Below are 21,195 nucleotides of genomic sequence, written 5' to 3' on the forward strand. Positions count from 1 at the left end.
CTTCACCAGCTTTTATGTCTAAGTCACATCTGCTTGTCTTCCATTAACAATGCTCTGTAAGTTGCATTCCCTCAATCATCGTAGCTGATATTCCACAGATATGACACTAACTTAGTAAACCTTCTTCAATACATCCTCATCCCCCCTGAAAACGAGGATGCAGAAAACTGCACAGTAGTCCATATATGGCCTGATCAAAGCCTTATACAGGGGAAGCATAACCTCTTTGTTTTTGTTTCTGCATGTCAATGTCCTCCTCATTATTATTATTATCTAACCTCTAGGGAATAAGAGACTCATCATGGGATGTACACACTATTGCACACAAGGCTCATCCAACTGGATCTTAAACTGATTCAATGTGTCTGCATTCACAATACGCTCAGGCAATGCATTCCATTCACCAACCATTCTCCATGAATAAACATGCTCCTCACTCCTCTAACCATACCCTCCTTATACAGTTTCCAGTGATGGCCTCTTGTTCTACTCTCTCTCTCCCCTCTCCCATTCTTTGAAAAATCTCTTCCATCAACCTGATAACAACCCCCCTGACTAGCTTATATGTCCCAATCATATCCCTCCCCTTCCTCCTGTTCACGAGGCTTTGCAATTTACATTCTCTCGATCTGTCCTCATACTCAACATTCCTAATACCACTTTTGTGAATCTTCTCTGGACCCTTTTTGACATATCCTAGTCACAATGAAAACCCGGCGACCAAAGCTGCACACAATAATCCATGTGAGGCCTGATCAAGGTCTTATACAATGGCATCATAACCTCTATTTCTGCATGTCAGGGTCCTTCGCATCATTGCCTTTATTCGATGTGACGTCCTCACAACTTGTGCAATGTGGCACCTGAATTTCAGGTCCTCCATCACTCCTAGATCTCTTATTTCCTCTACTTCCTTTAAAGTTTCCCCACCAAGTGTATACTTTGCATTGCATTCCATCATTGCTAATCAATCTCAAAACCTTACACTTTGCAACATTGAACTGATAGTTTTCCACTGACCTGCCCATTAATTCAATCTATTCAATTCCTCCTGTTGTAAGGCCATAACATCTCTTCTTGACTCTGAATTGCTCTTCTCAATTTCGCATCATCTGCATATCACTAGTTAAACCCATCCCAATATCATTAACATACAAACTGAACAACAATGATCCCAAAACTGACCCCTGCGGTACACCACTAGTGACCTTCTTTCAGGACACTGAACCCCCCCCCCCCCCTATATACAACTTTCTGATATCTGACAGCCAGTCACTGATCCAACTCAGAAGTCTGTTATCCAATCCCATCTGTTTCAATTTATTTAACAGCTTGTCGTGTGGTAGTCTATCAGAAGCTTTTGCAAAATCCAGGTACACCACTGTATATGCACATAATACTGCACATTGCAAAATAAACTGATAGCTTCACTTTCTTTCCCACTCACATAGTCTATTCAGATTCTCCTGCAATGTGACGTCTGCTCTACTTTTCATAGCCCTTCCCAATTTTGCATCATCAGCAAACAGCTGTCCAATTAAGCCAGTCCCTATGTCATTACATATAAGTTAAACAATAATGGTTGCAAAACAGATCCTTGTTCTCCACTATGACCTTCCTCTTCTGGGATACCATTCCTCCATATACAACCTACTGATACCTGTCTGACAGACAATCAGCTATCCAACTTACCAGTTTGCTATCTAATCCCCTCTGTTTCAGTTTAGCTACTAGCTTGTCATGTGGCAGTCTATCAAAGGCCTTTGAAAAAATCCAAGTACATCTCCAGATATGCATCTCATTATCCAGTGAATTTGTCATTTTGTTGTAATATGCAAGCAGACTGCTGAAACATGAATCTCCTACCCACCCCCCCACACACAAAACAAACCCATGCTGACCATCATAAAAAATACTGCTATTATCAACACACTTCTGAATCCTAGTCCTCACTAACTTCTCTAATACTTTAACAATAACCCCAGACATACAGACTGGCCTATAATTTATAGCTTGAGTTATCCCTCACTTTGTGAAGTGGAACAATTTTTCACAACTTCATTCCTTTGGGATTTGCCCTGTTGCAAGACTCGTGAATAGTTGTGGCAAAGGTGCCATTAATTCCATAGGACATTCTCTCAAGGCAAGTGGCAATATACTGTCAAATCCTATTGTCTTATTAACATTAAGTTTACTTAATTCCTCATACATTTCCTGCTAATTCACCATCATTCCCTTCTCTGCCATACCCTTTACATTCCATCCTCTGTTGATATTGCCTTCATGAGGATGAAATACATTGATAAACTGATCATTGAATAATTCAACTATAGCTTCTGCATTGATTACCAATCTGCCAATGTCACAAACTAGCATCCTCCCATAGTCATTTTCCCTTCTACTTGCCACATATCGAGCACCATGCTGCACTTCTGATGCCTTTACCGAGTTGCCTTCTGGCATGCTGTTTGTACTCTTCATCAACTGATCATTACCAACATTCTCCACAGTGCGTTCTTCCAGATTTCATGCTTCGATCATTTTACTCTGACCTAAATAGCTCTTTATCAATGCCCATGCAGTGTCTATATCCTTCTCACTCAACTCCTCTTTCCACACTACAGCTGCCAGTTGTCTCCTAAGCTTTCCATAATCTCTCTCTCCAACAAGGGGAAGATTTGACACTCCATTCACAATTAAGACTATTAACCCTCGTGTGCTCTCAATTACACACACTGCCTAAGATTGAGATTGATGTCCCTTAAGAGTTCAAAAAATTCATTCTCCTTATTCCCTGATACTATTTCTTCATTCCAATCAATATTGCCATAATTAAAATCATCCATAATGATCACCTGTTGCTTGCTCACTAAGTCAAGTTGCCTATACATTTCTTTGAAACCACCTTCTACATTCCCTGGCCTGTAGTTCCCTTGTATCTCAGCCTTGCACAGATATAATTCCCTTGCTATCATCATCATCAGCATTTCCCCCCCTCCTCTCCCTTCTTCTCTTTCCTATCTTCACAAAAAACATTATATTCCTCCATTTCTATCCCATCAAGATGTCATTCTCATCCAACTATGTTTCAACTTACTCCAACTATTTTCAGGCAAATAAACTCATTCAATGCAACAATTTTCGCTCCCTTGTTTCTGACTCTCCTGCTGGCATTTGTAAGTAAACAAATTCATTGCTTGCTCTGTAACCAGTCCCAGTCATGCTGTTCTCTCTCCATCTGTGACTTCTCATCTTCTGTCCCACATAGCCTCACCCCCCCCCCCCCATGTATTCCTGGCCATTCCATTCATATGCTGACCATCCACATGTGTATATTCATTATCACTTTCAGAATCCACTCTTATAGTGTCCTCCTGGCCTATCCCATTTGCCTGTTCAACTTGCTTTCCTATTCTCCCATTCCCTGATGATTCTCTTTTCCATTCACAATGACATCAGTCTCACCTAGTCCACACTCCTGATCATTTACGTTATCTTTGACTTCCAATGATACTTGTTTGCATCACTCATTACATTTCCTTCTAGCAGCAACCTTCAAAAATGAGTCACTCTAAAACCATTCAGATACAGTCCATCACTCTTACACAGTTCTATTCATCCCTCCAACTCATCCCACACATCCACAAACTGGACTGCTCTTCGCACATTTCCACTAACATTCCCTTCAAGATCTGTGCTCTCTTCCACAACTCATCATTGTCATATCTGGGCAACACACAAATTACTCTTATTACCACACTGTTGCCTTTCACTCTCTCAATAACCTGCTGATATCCAATCTCACTTTCTTCCTATTCCCAACCAAATCATTCGTCTCAACCACTGACTCCATCCCATGCTTACTTCTCATATCTAGTGCTTCAATCACTCTGTTCTTTCTCCCTCCAGGAAAACATACTTTGTGCACCCTCTCATCCACCACACATTTTGATAGATTCTCCATATACTGCTATTCTTGAGTCATTTACTACTTCTTTCTCTCCATCTTTCTTTTTATTCTTTAGCACTCTTCCATTCATATCCACTATACAGCAATTCCTTGATTAATGTGCTCTTTAAAACAGGTGCATTAATAGAATATAATAACCTATGGGAAAAAAGTATAAATCATTCCTCAAATTTCTTTTTAAACTTTAATTTTTTTATAAAAGAATTAGGATATATCTCAGGGCCTAGTTAAAAGAAAATCATGAAGCTGAAAGACAATAAAACATATTCAGAATATAAATTTATCATTCTACTTCTTAACAAAGAATTGATCTAACGTAGTTTTGCAGACATTCCGTTTCTTTTTTTCATACAACTGACGGTATGGTTCTATTGCCTCTTCTACTACTGCAAATTTTACTGTTTCTCTCTTCATCAGGGTCAGCCTCTAAGCATTGCTGCTTTAACTGTATGAAAAATATTTTCAAATTGTACTTAAATTAAGGGGATATTAATTCCCACATAGTTTTAAAACCGAATAAGAAACTCAAAGATTGGAATCAGAGAGTTTCTTGCCGAATATAGTAAACTATAAAGTATCGGCGGACACTAGCGCTAGCAAATGCAAGTGATCCTAGTACATAGTACAATATGGGCAGCTCGTTGCAAAGGTGGAGGAAGAAGTTCATATCGCTATTCTTAGGTATTTTCCATAATGTAAAAACACATTTCCTAGGAAATGTATGCTGTTATTACATTATGGAGGGAGGTCACTACCCAGACCGGTTTCAGCCTTTTTTTGAGGCTTCATCAGTGAGTAGCTAGACCAATTAAATTGCTAGACCGATTAAAAGCTAGACCGATTAATTGGTCTAGCTACTCACTGATGAAGCCTCAAAAAAAGGCTGAAACCGGTCTGGGTAGTGACCTCCCTCCATAATGTAATAACAGCATACATTTCCTAGGAAATGTGTTTTTACATTATGGAAAATACCTAAGAATAGCGATATGAACTTCTTCCTCCACCTTTGCAACGAGCTGCCCATATTGTACTATGTACTAGGATCACTTGCATTTGCTAGCGCTAGCGTCCGCCGATACTTTATAGTTTACTATATTCGGCAAGAAACTCTCTGATTCCAATCTTTTGAGTTTCTTATTCGGTTTTAAAACTATGTGGGAATTAATATCCCCTTAATTTAAGTAATGTTTTCATTGCCGAAATGAAGCTTATTAGCTCTTTATACTTAAGTTTTCAAATTGTTTCTGTGAAATCACTTTGGGGCTTGTCAGTGATTAAATTTTCTGCATATTCTGTGCATCTAAATTTATTATTATTATTGTTGTTCTGGGAAACTCCAAGGAGTCGACAGACTCATCGAGGGAGGCCCTAACATCATGTCTGGAACAGTATCTATCATATCTTGCCTTGAACTCATTCACGGTCGTAGCATCCACAACAGACTCTGGAAGCTTATTCCACTCATTCACTACTCTCCAAGTAAAAAACCTAGCTCTAACACCCTTGTCAACCACGCTCTTGCCCAGTTTCCATGCATGCATTTAGCAGGTCAGAATCACTCAATTTCTCAGAATGAGATTTAATTAACTTAGATTCATTTGAAAAGCTTTTAAAATCATTTGCACAATGTGGAAGAATGTGCTTCCAAATGGCTCGCATACTGCTAGCAGTAATTTCATTCGACTTTGCGACTTTATAACCAGCCTGAGATTTCTCTGATTTGGCCAAAAAAACTGTTGGAAGACATTTGCTTCAAAAAAAGGCCAGTTTCATTCTCATTAAATATTTGTTGGTCACAATAGTCCACATTCTATTTTCTTTTCCGCATTCTATTTTCTTCAAAATCTCTTTGCAGCCACCTCCTTATCCGCACTTGCAGCTTCGCCTATGATTAGACATTATATAGGCTATTTCACCTTTTGAAATGCTCAACCCACCAGCACTAGCATGGAATTCTTCTTCTTTTCCATCATTGATAGCCCTTTCTTTCAAGGTTGCAAGAGACTTAATGCTCTTGATTAAATAAGGTCAGTGCTTAGCAGGATCTGTTTTTGCTTACAATCTTCAATTCATGTAGAAATAAGTCTCTCTAACTCAGTCATTATAATACTTTGATTATGAGTGCATGCATGATGAACTTGAAGCAGCCTTAGCTTTCTCTTTGTATTCAGCACCTTTGCTTAAAATTGCTCTTATAGTTAATTCACTCATTTTTGTATTCTTGTCCCATCTTTGCTCTGGAATCGCTTTGTTAATTTTTCTTTATTATTTCAAGTTTTTCTTCCAATGAGATTACTTGCCGAATCATTTTCACATTTCCACTTTTTTGCTCACTAATTCTTTTATTCATGATTAAAGGTTGGGAAAATACTTAAAAATTAAAAAAGGAAAATAATTGCAAAGGAGGCATAAGATAGGATCATCAAAATGCTATGTAATTAGAAGACAACATAAATTTTGGCGGTAAATTTGGAACATAGTGTACGTGGAAATAGTGTAGTATGCCATTAAAAAATATCTTTGTAAAATGTTTTAAATCGGTGACTAAATTATTTCATTCTGGTGAGTGATTTTTTAAAATAGTTAGCCATAAAAAAATGCATAGATAGAATATTTTTAAAATCTGTAACATTTATTTTTAAGATGTATATAGGCACACTAATCGAGGAATTGCTGTACATCTAATTTCATTCTGTACATGCATCATTTCATTTCTCATCTTAATCATTTCATTCTTTAACTCTTACATTCCGACAATTGCTACTGCTTTATCAGTCAAACTTTCTTCAGTTCCAGTCACACCAGCTCTTGCTTTGTCAGTCAGGCACACTTTCATTTCTGTCATTACATCCAGTTTTCCTATTTTAATTATTCCTGTATTCACAGTCACATTCTCCACACTCATATTCTCATGCTCACTATTCTGGATATTATTCTTAGTCTTACATCCATCACTGCCTCTAGCCTTTCATCTGGTATTCTTCACTTCCGGTTCCTTACTTTCATTCAAATCACTGCAATTAATTAACATATCACACTTTCTTACTACCCTCCCTCTTTCACTTCTCTTGTTTAATCTCTCAACAAAAACATCTGCCACATTCACCCACACATACGTTCCTGGCAATGAACCATCTTTATAAAATTCACACTACTTAACACACTTGACTTTCACACTATACGTCTGGATGGCCTTGTTCTTACTACCATTTTCCCTTTAACTGTTATTCTGAAAAAGTGTTTCAAATTGATTAACTTTGAAATGCGAGCACACCACACTCAACCACAACCAAACCAGACTAAAATTACACTAAAGTTATAATAGGCAGTTACCAATTAACATTGAAACTTATCTTTTTTTTTTGCAGACCATACTTCACAGGAAATTTTGAAATTATATTACTACAATTTCAAAACAAGATTTTTGTAGCATACATGATTAGTGACTCAGTTCTGACAAAAATTTGTGGAATCAAACTGGGCTACATGATCAGTTCCATTACATAAAATCTGAAACCATTAGTCAACAGTTTTTGGAGGAAATGTCATAAAAATCTACTAAGTGATTCAATTCAAAAGTGATATGGAATGATTTCAAGATGCCAGATGCAAATGTTCAGGCTGGCCACTACCAATACCACAACAGCGTGCAGAAGCAATTCAGAGCTTCTGCATAGTCATCAGAAAGCAATATGTAATGGACTGCATTCCCTAAACCAAGAATGTAGATGATTCTGAGAGAGCATCTTGACTTCGATTCCTATAAACTCAAAAATTATAAAACATTACAAATAACAAAGTGCTACATTATGACTTCTGTTTATGATAGTCTGTCCATTGTTTTTTTGATCTACCCACTAATCTCGTCATATTTATTTCCTAGTGTCTCTCACTGATTTCTATTCTCTTTTGGTCCATCCAATTAACATGCTGATTTTTTCCAATCTCCTTTTAATCCGAGTTTATGGATTGTAGATGATCTTCTTCATAAATCTTTAAAATTTTTATTTTATCAAATTGTTTTATTAACTGTTTTCATTTCACATGTTGTATTTATCTGTTGTATTTTTAATGTTCTATTCTTATTTCACATGCACATGTCAATATCGATCAGACTACTGATTTATATATTCTCACTTTTATTTATTTTGTTGGATTCTTTATTTTTTCATATAGCTGAATCTAAACATCCTGATATTTTATTAGCTTTCAGGGACTGTTCTGTGTTATATTTTCACTGTTCACAGTAATTCCTATGTATTTAAATTTCATTCCTTGATCCAATTTTTTCCATTTAGTTCTAATTGACATCTGGTTAGTTCTTTTGCAATTACATTGTTTTTGATTTCTCTTGATATTTGCATGTTTTCCTGGAGCCGGCCTGGTTGGCCGAGTGGTTAGTGTATCGATTCTCATGCATAAAGGCTACGGGTTCGAATCCCACCATGGGCATGGATGTTTGTTTGTGAAAATACCAGTGGTGGAAGTCAGCAGTAGATGCCGTTGGTATAGATGATGAAGGCAGTTGTAGCTGGCAGAATGATGGGAATTGAGAGTTGTAGAGTAGGCACCCTCCCTTGATGAGTCTTTGAACTCCCTGGAGGTGCTATGTAATAATAATAATAATAATAATAATAATAATAATAATAATGTTAAAACTGCTGCATATCTGTTGGAGTGTGAATAATTGCTTTTGGAGATTATTTTAATTTTCTGCAAGTAATGCTACAGTATCTGCATATCCAACCAAATTAATTAATTTTTTTTTTTTATTCCATTTAATTTGTTATTTTGCATGCAATTATGTTAAATAATCTCATGTATATATGTCTTTGATCATTTTGACAATTTGCAGGGGTATCTTTCATGATGCTACTACTTTCAGAACATCTCGTAATCTGATTTCGTGAAAAGCCAATCAAACAAATAAATATTGATTTATTAAATTCTGTTACTTTTTTCTGTTATTCGCTTTAAGACAAATATAGCATCAGTGTATGATCTTCCCTTATGGAATCCTTGTTGTTTATTATTGGAAGACAAAATGCATGATAATGCGATTAGCGAGTTCATGCTGCAAACTGTATAATGACTGTACAAATGATCTGATGGAAAATGAATGGTGGATAGTAATGGAAAAGATAGTGAATTTATGTGAAGTTCTTCACAGAACAAAATAGGAGATTGAGTGGTTGGAGAAATGCCTGGCAATTACACAGAAGCTTTTTTTTTTTTTTTAATGGTGATTCATTGATACAACGAGTCCTTGAGAAGAGAGTAATGAAATCATGTTTCCCTGGAGCCAAGATAAAGGATGTCAGTGATGCTGTAAGGATGTAAAGACTTAAGGTGAAAGAGATGTATATTTTGGCTGGTACAAATGATTTAGCAGGTGATAAATGTGGTATGTGAGAAGACATGAAAGAGTTGCTAGTGCATGTAAAAAGAAGAGTGAGCAAGTAAAAGTTGTGAGTGTTGCAACAGTATGACAGAGGCAAGCTATGATTGCAAATGAGTCAGTGCTCAGATCGTGCAGGAGGAACGGTGTGGAGTTTGTAAATTTGTGGACTGACTGTAATGAAAGGAAGGAAGGATTTATATAAGGTGAGTGGCTTGTATCCAAATGGATTTGGTGTCAGGAGTATTGGGAAAGTGTTATTCAGTGAGAGATTGGAAGTACAAAGTCAGGGAAACTAGAATGTTTAGCGGGGATGCAGGTGAGCATGGGTTCAGGCAACCTAGAGGTAAGTGAGAAAGTGATCGTGTGACGTAAAATGTAGCACTTCAGGTTAACTTTAGTTGGCTAAGTAACACAAGGTGTAAAGGAGGTTGCGAGATGAAGAAGGTATTGCAGTTTATGTATACTAATGCCAGAAAGATTCAAAATAAGGTTGGAGTTTTTGGCATTGGTTAGCACAACTTTGCCAAAGTAACAGGCATTAGTGAGTGACAAAGGATGATATAGACAGAGAAATAGAATGCAAGGGATATAGTGTCTTCAGAGAGGACAGAAGGAACAGGATGGGGGGAGGAGAATTTGCTAATGATAGCAGAGGAATCATCTCATCTTCCTTTTTACCCTCTTTTACCTTGCGGTGTCGAGGATTTATTAATCATCGGACCTCAAACCATTCACAGGATAAGGTGGTCAGCCCTATGCCCCGGTGTATCCTATGTCCTGTAGTGTTGAGTTCTCAAGGCTGGTTTGCCTGCTTTGCGGGATGAAAAACCCCTGAATAAACTGGAGGAAAAAACCGTACTGTCCATGTCCAAGACCAGCTAACTTGACTATGGCTGAGGAAGATCCTTGAGCTCCTTATGTCACCGACGGGAATTGAACCTAGGACACTCCTTTCCCGGGCATATGGTTGTGAAGCGTAAAGCCACTAGGCTAACCGCATGGACAGGATGAGGGGGGGGGGGGAGTTTGCTAATGATAGCAAAGGAATTAAAGCCAAAAAGAGTAGAAGTACATCAGTGGGACAGAAATTCAGAGGGCAGTTCATTTGAGGCTATCTAGTGTGAAATAATGCAACAGGACTAAATATGTAATTGGCAGCTATTATAATCCAGAGGGTATATGGGAGAATGCAGATAACATGCAGTTGCAAATTAGGATGATGAGTACAAGATGAGTAAATTATTATGGAGATTTCAACTATGAAAGGAGAGGTAACAGAACCAAACCAAACATTTGAATTACTGAGTGAGCATTTTGCAGGGGTGTACCATCTAGGTGATGATACTGCAATGCCAGATGTGACATTGATTGATAGGAGAAATATAGGTTGAAGAAATGGAGGTGCTTAAAATATTGTAGAATTTCAATACGAACACAGCCATGGAATTAGATGGCACATTAGCTTTTGTATTATGAGAATATGCAAGGGCATTATCAGCTCCTCTGACCAAGCTGTTTATTTTAAGCCTCAGTACTGGGAAGGTGCCAATGGAGTGGAAAGAAGGCAAAAATAGTCCCAATGCATAAAGGAGGCTCCAAGACAGAAATAGCAAATTACAGTCCAATCAGCATCTCAGGAGTGGTGGTGGTTAAGATATTGGATAAATTGGTGAAAGAAAGAATTCAGGCATGGATGGAATATGATATGCTATAAGGGATAACATGTTGTTTATTTTTTAACGGTATATATTAGAACACAGAAACTAATTAATTAATTTAGTAAATAATTAATTTTTAATTATTTTTAAATAAATAAATAAATAATTTTAATTAATTAATGTTTAATTAATTTTAAGTAAATAATTAATTTATTAACTTATTGCTGATATTTCGCTGGTGTTATAACCAGCATCTTAAGAGCACAAAAACACAGTTTGTCACAATACGCAAGACTATAACAACATAGTCTCGCGTATTGTCAGAACATAGACGACATAAATTTCGGCGGTAAAAATTTGGAATATACTATACATAGTGTACATGGAAGTAGTGTAATATGCCATTAAAAATAACTTTGCAAAATGTTTTAAATCGGTAACTAAATTATTTCATTCTGGTGAGTGATATTTAAAATAGTTGGCCATAAAAATGTATAGATAGAAAATTTTTAAAATCTGTAACATTTATTTTTAAAATATATATAGGCGCACTAATCAAATTTGGGTATCAAAAAAAATGACACGCTAATCGAGGGATTACTATATATCAGCTTGAATTTACAACTGTTTATGAAATGCAGTTTTTTTGGTTTCTGAAAGTGCTTTTATTTCTTCCGTATATCATGAAGTCCATCTTGTTTTTTCTATTTTGCTGTTTTGTTTCCATCCCAGTGCTTCATATGCTGCTTATTTAGTGTTCGTTTTGAATTTTTCTTAGTGAGACTATTTCATTACTGATAACATTTTTCTGAAATTGCTTTTTTTAGTCTATATTAGTTAAGTATTCTTAATAATGTCTTCTTGTAATAGGTCAACCTTAAATTTATTTCCTCGTATTTCTTTATTTTGGTTTTTGCTTTATTTATATTTTTATTTATGTATAAAACATTATTTCTCTTACCATTCCACTTTACAAAACATAAAGTATGATGGTAAGAGAAATAACATTCAGGCACGAATGTTATAAGAATTCTACAAACATGCTTCTGCACATTAGAGATAATCCTAAAGTGTTTTGCATAAATAATCTGATGATGCTTAAGTCCTTACTGTATCTTAAAAACTTCTATTTTAACACAAGATATCTGGCTATTTCTTGAAATTCTAGAAATGAAGACAGATACTATTTATTAACAGGTTAGAGCAACCAAGCTTATTCAGAATCATGTAAAAACATTATACACAGAACTGTCATATCATCAGACTGGGAAATTTTCCTGGCTTCCACTTTCTCCTGATCTGATAGCCCTTGATTTCTTAATTCGGCAATATATGAAGGATCCAGTTTACGTTCGAGTACTGTCACAGTATGTTTTAAGTTTCTGAATAACGAAAAATTGAAAAGGAAGAATAGAAATTATTATGGCAAAGTTTTATTAGTTTGTATGAGCTAGTGAAGTTTGATATACTCCACTTGTGGCTACCATGCATAAGAATAATGTTTTTTCTTGCTATATATTTTTCTGATGCATGGCAGTCACAAATAGAATACATATCAAACTTTACTGTTCTGTTAAAACCATTTGGTATATTGTTTCATTTTTGCAGTCATTTTGTGTTCAGTAACTAAATTTTTCATACACTCAGATCATTTGTATTCATTACAGACACAAAGTACATATTTTAGGTGTGGGATAAATTTGGTGTTCTGAATTAAGCAAAACAAATGATTATTTGTCTCATTTGTAGAAACCAGTGTTTCAGAAACTTCAGGAGAAGCATATTCTACTCAGTTACATTCTTCCTCAAAGCATTTAAGGAGAAACATAATTTTAAAAAAAAATCCAAGATGCAATCATACTACTCTGTATTTCATTATGGTATATTACTTTTAGATATGCCTTTTAATAATTCAAACCTACAATAATGACAGCTAAACTGTATTCAGACAACCCCCACGGATTGTGTAGGGGGCATTATTTTCAAAGAGGTAACTCGTTGGAAAGATATGCAAGTTCCTGAACTACTACTTTCCTGAAACTTCGGTGTCTAAAAATAAGACAAACCTGTTTACCTTGCAATTAGTCAACACATATACATTAACTAGATTCTCTTCTGACCCAAATAAGGTATATCCTAAAAACCGGTGGGTGATGCACATACAGAAGTTCCTTCAAGACCGCTGCTAAAATTTCATACAACTCCAACTGAACTTGAGGTTTGAGCACGAAGGAATCATTATTACCTTCACCCAGGAGAGCTGTAAAAATTGAGATCAGCAAAATTAAAACACTGTCTCCCCACATCTTCCAGAAAGACTTTTTTTTTTCTTTATTAAACTGATGGGACAATAACTTATTAACACAATATGAAATAGTTCCAGCTCCGAAATGGAAGATATTATATATCAAGTAATCACTAAACTCATCAAACAAGCATAACCCAATTACAAATCGAAACAGGAAAACCCAGCTGAGTTCGCCAATTTCAATCTTAACTTAAGTATGTGCTGCCACCTATCAGAGGTGGCACTGTTTGTGGAAATTTCGAATTCAAAATAGTCTTATGAGATCTCTAAACTCAAGTTCACTTGAAAGGCACATAAAGATTCATCAAACGTATGCTTTCCTAAGCAAACGGCTTGGTCCAAGCCGCCAGAGCTACGGGCTCCGTTATTAATAATACAGGTATATTTACCATCTTACAGCATAAGAAATTTTTTTTTAAAAAAGTTACTTATTAAGAAAGAGTATATTGCCTCCGAAATTGAAGAAAGAGAAATTGCCTCCGTAGCGCAATTGGAAGAACGACGGTACATTGCGCCCTTCGATTGGAATAGGCCAAGTTCGATTCTCGTCGCGACGGGAGGAATCTTTATCTGGTCGATTTCAATTCGAAGGTGAGTTAGCCGATCTCATACGGAGATAGCAGGGTTTTTTCTCCCGGAAACTCGGGTTTTTCATCCCGCATACATACAAATCGGCCCTTCAGAACACACGCAATTTACAGACAAAAATTACTAGTTGTGGTGGTGTTGGAGGTGGGCGGTAGATGGCGTTGATGGAGATGATTCGCAGTAGCGGTTAGGTGTAGAGACAGTTGTAGATGTCCTCCCGCGATGAGTCTTCGGACTCCTTGGAGGTATCAGGAATAATAATAATAATAATAATAATATAATGTGAAAAGCTGTTCAGGATCGAAAGTGCTAAAGAAGATTCATGCTAAGTAACTGCAAAATGCTAAAACTCATCATATCCTTCATAGGTTTTCATAATATCTACAGATTGACTAGAAAATATCAAATTATAAATGAAGGGGAAGAGGAAAAAAAAACATGAGATAAGATTATCCAGTACCGGTATGAAAATCGATTAAAAACAGTGAACTAAATAGCGATTATTAATAAAACTAGCTACTATATATACTTTTTTAAATTTTTCTCTTTACTTAAATAATGCATTCTTAGGGAGGAATTTTAAATTTGCACATATGTGATATAGGAAATGACTTGAAGGGGTATATTAAGTTTGCTGATTCTGATGATGCAAAGTTGGATAGCATAATAATCATTCAAACTGATGTAAAGAACTTGCAAGATGATTTAAATAAACTAACAGTATTAGGTAATAGCTGAGAATAAATAATAGTAATAGTAAATAATAGTTGTAGTAATATAATAATAGATACTAATATAATAATATATATAATAAACAGAGCCTATGTAGGGTGTAGTTCAGCAGAAGTGGCGCTTGCACTCAGCGTCACTTGACCGCACGCCGAAAGACTTGTTCAAATCTAGTCGCCGACTAGAGGAACATTTTCTAAGCCTTTTCTCGACCGGTTCCCGCGTTAGTCGATCTCTGACAGGAGCAAGTGAGATTTTTCGTCCCGTAAACTCAAGAAAATCGACCTTCGAGCCCACACTATTTTCAGACATTAAAATATTGTTTGTTTGTCTTGGTTTCTCGAGCAATATTATTTTACGTCCAATGATGGGTTGCTGGTCCAATCACCAGATGCCTCCCATGTTAGCCAGGCATATTGATGTAGCTTTTATGCCTAAGATGGCCTTTCTGAAAGATCAAGCTTCCGACATACTTCACCTCCATCTCCCGTTCACCTCTCCACCACGATGAGGTGTGGATAAGATTTAGAGAGGAATTACAAGTATTTAGGTATACAACTAAACTGGGAAGGAAGGCCACATCTAGAAGTCAGAGAACAAGTTGCAAAAGCTGCAAGAATATCAGGATGCTTGAAAGAAAAAATATGGAAAAATAAACATCTTAGAGTAGAGACAAAAAGCAGAATTTATAAAGCAGTAAATCAGGCCTATTATAACATATAATGCAGAAACAAAAGGCCTGTGTAGCTCAGTGGAAGTGGCGCATGCGTCCTCTGCGCTTGGTCGCTCGAAATTTGACTTAAGTTCAAATTTAGTCGCCGACTAGAGGAACTTTTTCTAAGCCTTTCTTCGACCGGTTCCTGAGTTAGTCGGTATCTGGCACAGTCAAGCGGGTTTTTCCTCCCTGAAACTCGGATTTTTCATCCCGTGAACTCAAGAAAATCGACCGTATTACCCACATTATATCAGACAGTGACATATCTTGTTAGGGTTAGGTACCAAGAGATGGCAGCACTTAATTGCCAGCCTCTTCATCGCTGGCTGCTGTAATTAGTGATAGACGTGGGCCAGCTATCTGTGATTGGCTACCGGAGGAGATTGAACTGCTCACGCAGTCTCGAAAAGCTAAATAGGGTATAAAGGCTTCGTCTACTCCATATAAGGCAGGTTTTCTCAACCTTCCTAAGCCCAAGGACAAGTAAAATGCTTAAAACAATTCTACGGACCACTAAGTGGAAGACGCGTAGCTGGGAGGGGGGGGATTGATACGCCCCGGGTGGCACTTTTTTGACGTTTAAGAAATCTTGCCATACTGTCTATAAAACAGTAACTGAGTGATGAAATAGAATATTATAATAGAACACAATTTCTTCGGCAATGTCCTCAACGATTTTATGAACACAAAAGCAAGAAAAATAACATTCTAGAATGGTGGAATTAAAATTTTACTTAAAAAAAAAAAACATAGTTTTTAATTTATTTCCCTATATGTCGTTTTCACTTTTTGTAATTTTTTTAAATATCAATAGGAATTATCAATATTTTGGAAAAACTGTGCCATTTATAACATAAAGCTATTTGAATACATATGGAAACATAATTAATTAAATTGGAAGTAAACGATTAAAAGTGTATCAAATAAATAATATAATATAATTATGTTACTACTTAGTTTTAATGAGATGATTGAGCTTCTCGGCCCTTGCAGAGTTATTGGATATCTGTCTCAATATTGGTCGACTTCAGTCGAAGATGGCACACACACACTAAGTATGAATTGGAAATAAATATGAAGCAAGAATTCTACACACACACTAAGTGTGTGTAGAATTCTTGTGTAGAATTCTTGTGAATTCTACACACACTAAGTGTGTGTAGAATTCTTGTGTAGAATTCTTGTGAATTCTACACAAGAATAAGACGAAGTCTGTATTTTGTTTTTATTTGAAAGAGCGATGAAAATCCTTTCTCACAAAAATAGGTTGTAGAAAACTGCATGATGATTTTCAATGCTTCTTCAGATAATTCTGGAAATTTACTTCTCACTGAATGTGAGATCCAAACTCGAGCCACATCAAGATCAACGAATTGCATTTTAAGTCCACTGCAACTTGAAAGCTCATTTAACTGTTATTTTTTCGATAACGAATGGTCGTTCTCGTGACTGCAAGCCTGAAATTGATCGCGAACACCCACAGAAATTTCTTATAAAAGTTATTTGGAAAATATGTTTCAAAATTCCGTTTCAGATTTTTAAGATGGTCACAAACCCTTTCCAGAAACTCAGAATCAATTATAATTTTCCACTAAAAAGGATTCCAATGTTGGAAAAGGCGCAAATTGTCTGTGTTTTACATAATTAATCCATAAAACCATTTTCTTTCTCGAATGCCTTTAATTTGTCGTACGCATCAAGAACAGTTAAAGAATTTCCCTGAATGGTGATTTAGTTCATTAATTTCAAAAACAAAATGTCTGAAAGATAGGATAGTGTTTATAACCATGCTTCATCAAAAAGTAGTGATGCAAAATCAGAATTACGTTCATTTATAAACAATAAAACTTTATGCCTTAATTGAAATAGCCTTGTTAGGGAAAATATTTATCAATATTTTTGGAGCTTTTGCCCCTGGAAAGCCAGCGAATTTCAGAATGAAGCAAAAGTTGTATATATTGACTGTCCATTTCATCGCAGCGTACTGAAAATAACCTATTATTTAACGGTAGAACTTTAACAAAATTAACTAGCTTTACAGTGTTGTATAGCACAGTTTTAAATTCTGGTGGCATTCCTTTGGAGGCTAGCGCTTCCCTATGTATGGTACCCAATTCATATTCGGACCATAGAAACAATCCCACTGTGCCTGCCTGTAAGGGCAAAAGCTCCATTTGAACAGAAGCCTATATATTTTTCCCACTGGATCCCTTTGTATATTATGTAATTATTGAGAGGGTGAAATATTTCTTCTCCAGTTGTTAGGGATGGCAAAATACAAAACAGAATATCATCATGAATGTTGTTATCATCCACGCATATCTTACGTAGCATATTAACTACGCATCATTTGTAACATTTTGTCTATTTTTAACGCATAATAAGGGCTCTTCTTTAACTCTTTAAATTAATTCTTCATTAATTCTATGACCGGCAGTGTCATTTGAAAGAAGAATCAAAACATCTTTTAGTAACTTGTGGCCAAACATAGTTTTTACCACATCTTTTATAGCTGGAAGAAGCAAATTTTCCCCGATAGAATGAGGTTTCCCCTCTTTTCACTATGCGCAAACTTAGGATGCTTCCAGTGCCTTGCTATTGCCGAAACTATATCTTTCCCATGATTTAATGTTCCTAAGAGTCGTTGAAAAATTCAATTGGCTTATTTTTCACATCACAATATTTAGGTTCTAAATGTTGTCGGAGTTTCGCGGTTTTCATGCACTCGTTCGACAACACTTCATAACACAAAACACATTGAGGTTTCTGTTCACTTTCATCTCCACCAAGTAAATCCGAATTTCAAATATGAACTGTTATATTTCGTAATGTATTTTTCTTTAAACCTTGTTTCTTCTACTTTAATAGTATCAGATTTACTCGCTGTTACAACACATGTATCACATTTAGGGTTAGCATCACCTGTTTCATTTGCTCTTTTTTTCAAAGTCCTAGTATATAAATATATACTTATATTTATATACTAGGACTAGTATAATAGTATATTTATATACTAGAAAAATATATAAATATATAAATACTGGGGTTAACTCAGGACACACTTTCTCCAAGTATCACTTAGCCTTTCTCAAGATATACTGAGCCTTGGATGAAGGAAAGAAACCTTCAATAATAAAAATCAATAAACAACAAGCAATTGGTTGGAATGTGAATAACACATGCTCACTTCAAATCTGAAAAAACAGCAAAAAGGCTGAAGCAATAAAACTATAATTGTTCACTTTACCCCTAGCGGCAGAATGCCGAATAATAAACGAGGGGTGAAGCGAACAATAATATAGTTTTATTGCATCTGCCTTTAAACATCCTGACCCTACTTGTTGGTTTCTTTAAGTCTCCATTTGATTTCAATAATTTTTACTTACTTATTAAATTTTAATTTGTTTTGCTTGGATAATTAAAAATGTATATTTATTTAATTAATTTAAGTCTGCCTGCTGATCACTTGTCCCACCGTCGCAGACCACAGGTGGAGAAACACTGCAATAAGGGAATAAAAGGCATTAGCTGATTTTTTTTTATGTAGAAATAAGACCAGACACTAGGAAAACAACACAAATGTTAAACGCAGGTGAAATGAATATATTAAGAAAAATAGTAAATAAAACTAGTTCAGATAAAATAATAAAATACAGATATAAGAAAACAGTGTGAAACACAATCAATAAACAATTGGGTAGCAACCCGAAGAATAAAATGGATCGAACACGTGGAAAGAAGAAAAGACAAAATAATAAAACAAGTCTACAGTAGGAAACCAAAGAAGAAGAGAAGAACAGACCTAGACAAAGATTAAAAGATACTATTAAAGAAGATGAAGTCTTGGTCGCAACAGATACTACATATAATTTTTGAAGAAGAAGAAAATATTGATATTAGGGTTAGGGACCACAAGATGGCGGCACTTGTTAGCCGTCTACTTGACTGCATACCGATTAATTAGGGATAGACTTGGGACAGCTATCCACGATTGGTTACCAGTGGAGATTGAACTGCCCACTCAGTCTCCGAAAAGTTAGATAAGGTTAGAACAGCCTCGCCGACTTCCTATGCGGGAAGAAAAGGCATCAGCTGATTTTTTAATATAATATATATAATAATATATAATGTGAGCCTGTGTAGCTCAGTGGATGTGGCGTTTGCACACCACCGCGCTTGGCCGCACGAAGGAAGTCTTGGTTTCGAGTCTAGTCGGCGACTAGAGGAAATTTTTCTAAGCCTTTTTTCGACCGGTTCCCGAGTTAGTCGATCTCTGGCACGGGCAAGCAGGTTTTTCCTCCCGGAAACTCGGGTTTTTCGTCCTGTAAACTCAAGAAAATCGACCGTAGAACCCATATTATTTCAGACATTAAATATATTTGTGTTAGCACATTTGAGCCGTCACTCTTCACTGCGTACCGCTTAATTAGTGATAGCCTTGGGCCATCTGTCTCTGATTGGGTACCAGTGGAGATTGAACTGCCCACTCAGTCTCCAAAAGTTAGATAGGGCTAAATGGCCTCGCCTACTCCCGTATACGGGAATAAAAAGGCGTTAGCTGATTTTTTTTTTTTTTTTTAATATATAATGCAGGGTGGCCATAAAATAACTTTTCTTTGGAGGAATCTCTAGCTAAAACCAATAAATGGAATGAGACCAAATTTGATATTGAAACTTTCGAAGGCATTGGGGAAATAATTTCCGCGAAAAAAAGATTTAGTACCAAAAGTCACCGATGGGGAAATTTTGGCGCTGGCGGAGCCGAATGCAGTCAAATATTTGCAGTAAACGCAGGTAAAAGGATTATGCAAATTTTACTCTGCGTACTTGACAGCAGCGCCACCAGTTCCACTTAAAAAGGGATTGGGAATGTTCAGGCAGTTATTTGAATGACATGAATTGTGCTCAACGTGCATCCTATCTTGCCTCAGTGTGCTTTACTTGTTAAGTTATTTTACCTTAAACAGTGCAATGCCGTAGCGGCCCTTCGGGAATTTAGAAGGCTTCATAACCTGCGTACAGGTCCTATGTCAGCTGTAGCACTGAGAGCCATGATTAAGAAGTTTGAAGAAACTGGATCAGGAGTTAGATGCAATTTGTTGTACACAAGAAAGGTCAGCACATTGAAAATCGCGTAGGTGCACCAGGGAACCCTGATTCTGATGAATAAAACATTATTTCCTGTGAGTTCAATCACTACATTAATTTCTGTGTCTCTCGCAGTTGTTGTTATAGTCTAATTATTATTATTATTATTATTCTCATTGTAACGCACCACATATCCAGCTGGAATGAATGATGACGCTGTTGGTAACACCGTCGAAATGTTATCATTCCATTTTATCTGCCTTTAATGTAATTATCTGCTTGTTTTTGGCTGCGACAGCGCCAAAATTTTCCTTATCGGCAACTTTTGGTACTAAATATTTTTTTTTCGCGGAAATCATCTCCCCATGCCTTCAAAAGTGTCGATATAAAATTTGGTCTCATTCCGTTTATTAGTTTTAGCTACAGATGCCTCCGAAGAGGGAAAGTTATTTTATGGCCACCCTGTATAATAATATATAATATAATACATAATATAATAATAGTAAATAATAATGATAGTAAAGTTCAAGCCTAATCACCGTCTAAGCCTTTCTTCGACCGGTTCCCGAGTTAGTTGATCTCTGGCACAGGCAAACGAGATATTTCTTACTGAAACTAAGGTTTATCGTTTAGTAAACTTAAGAAAATTGACCTTAGAATCCAAAGGTTTTCAGACAATAACATATACTGATAGGGTAAGGTACCGAGAAATGGCAGCCCTTGTTTGACAGTCAGTGT

At 36.2% G+C, this 21,195-nt stretch overlaps 1 protein-coding gene across 2 annotated transcripts in view; it reads right to left on the reverse strand.

Moving 5' to 3' along the window:
• LOC150092430 (calcium load-activated calcium channel) overlaps nucleotides 1-13,520 on the reverse strand; it is a 109,353-nt gene extending 95,833 nt beyond the window's left edge. Inside the window, exon 1 of one of the 2 annotated variants that reach the window (XM_090414890.1) lies at nucleotides 13,275-13,520. In XM_090414890.1, the coding sequence (XP_090271016.1) occupies nucleotides 13,275-13,335 (61 nt within the window). In that variant the 5' untranslated portion in view covers nucleotides 13,336-13,520. The other variant, XM_090414891.1, reaches the window with a different exon arrangement.
• Between the last annotated feature and the right edge of the window lie 7,675 nt (nucleotides 13,521-21,195).

Source organism: Typopeltis vanoorti, chromosome 26 (assembly GCF_054136105.1).
Source record: "Typopeltis vanoorti isolate ZY-2024b chromosome 26, IOZ_Tvanoo_1.0, whole genome shotgun sequence".
Taxonomy (NCBI): domain Eukaryota; kingdom Metazoa; phylum Arthropoda; class Arachnida; order Uropygi; family Thelyphonidae; genus Typopeltis; species Typopeltis vanoorti.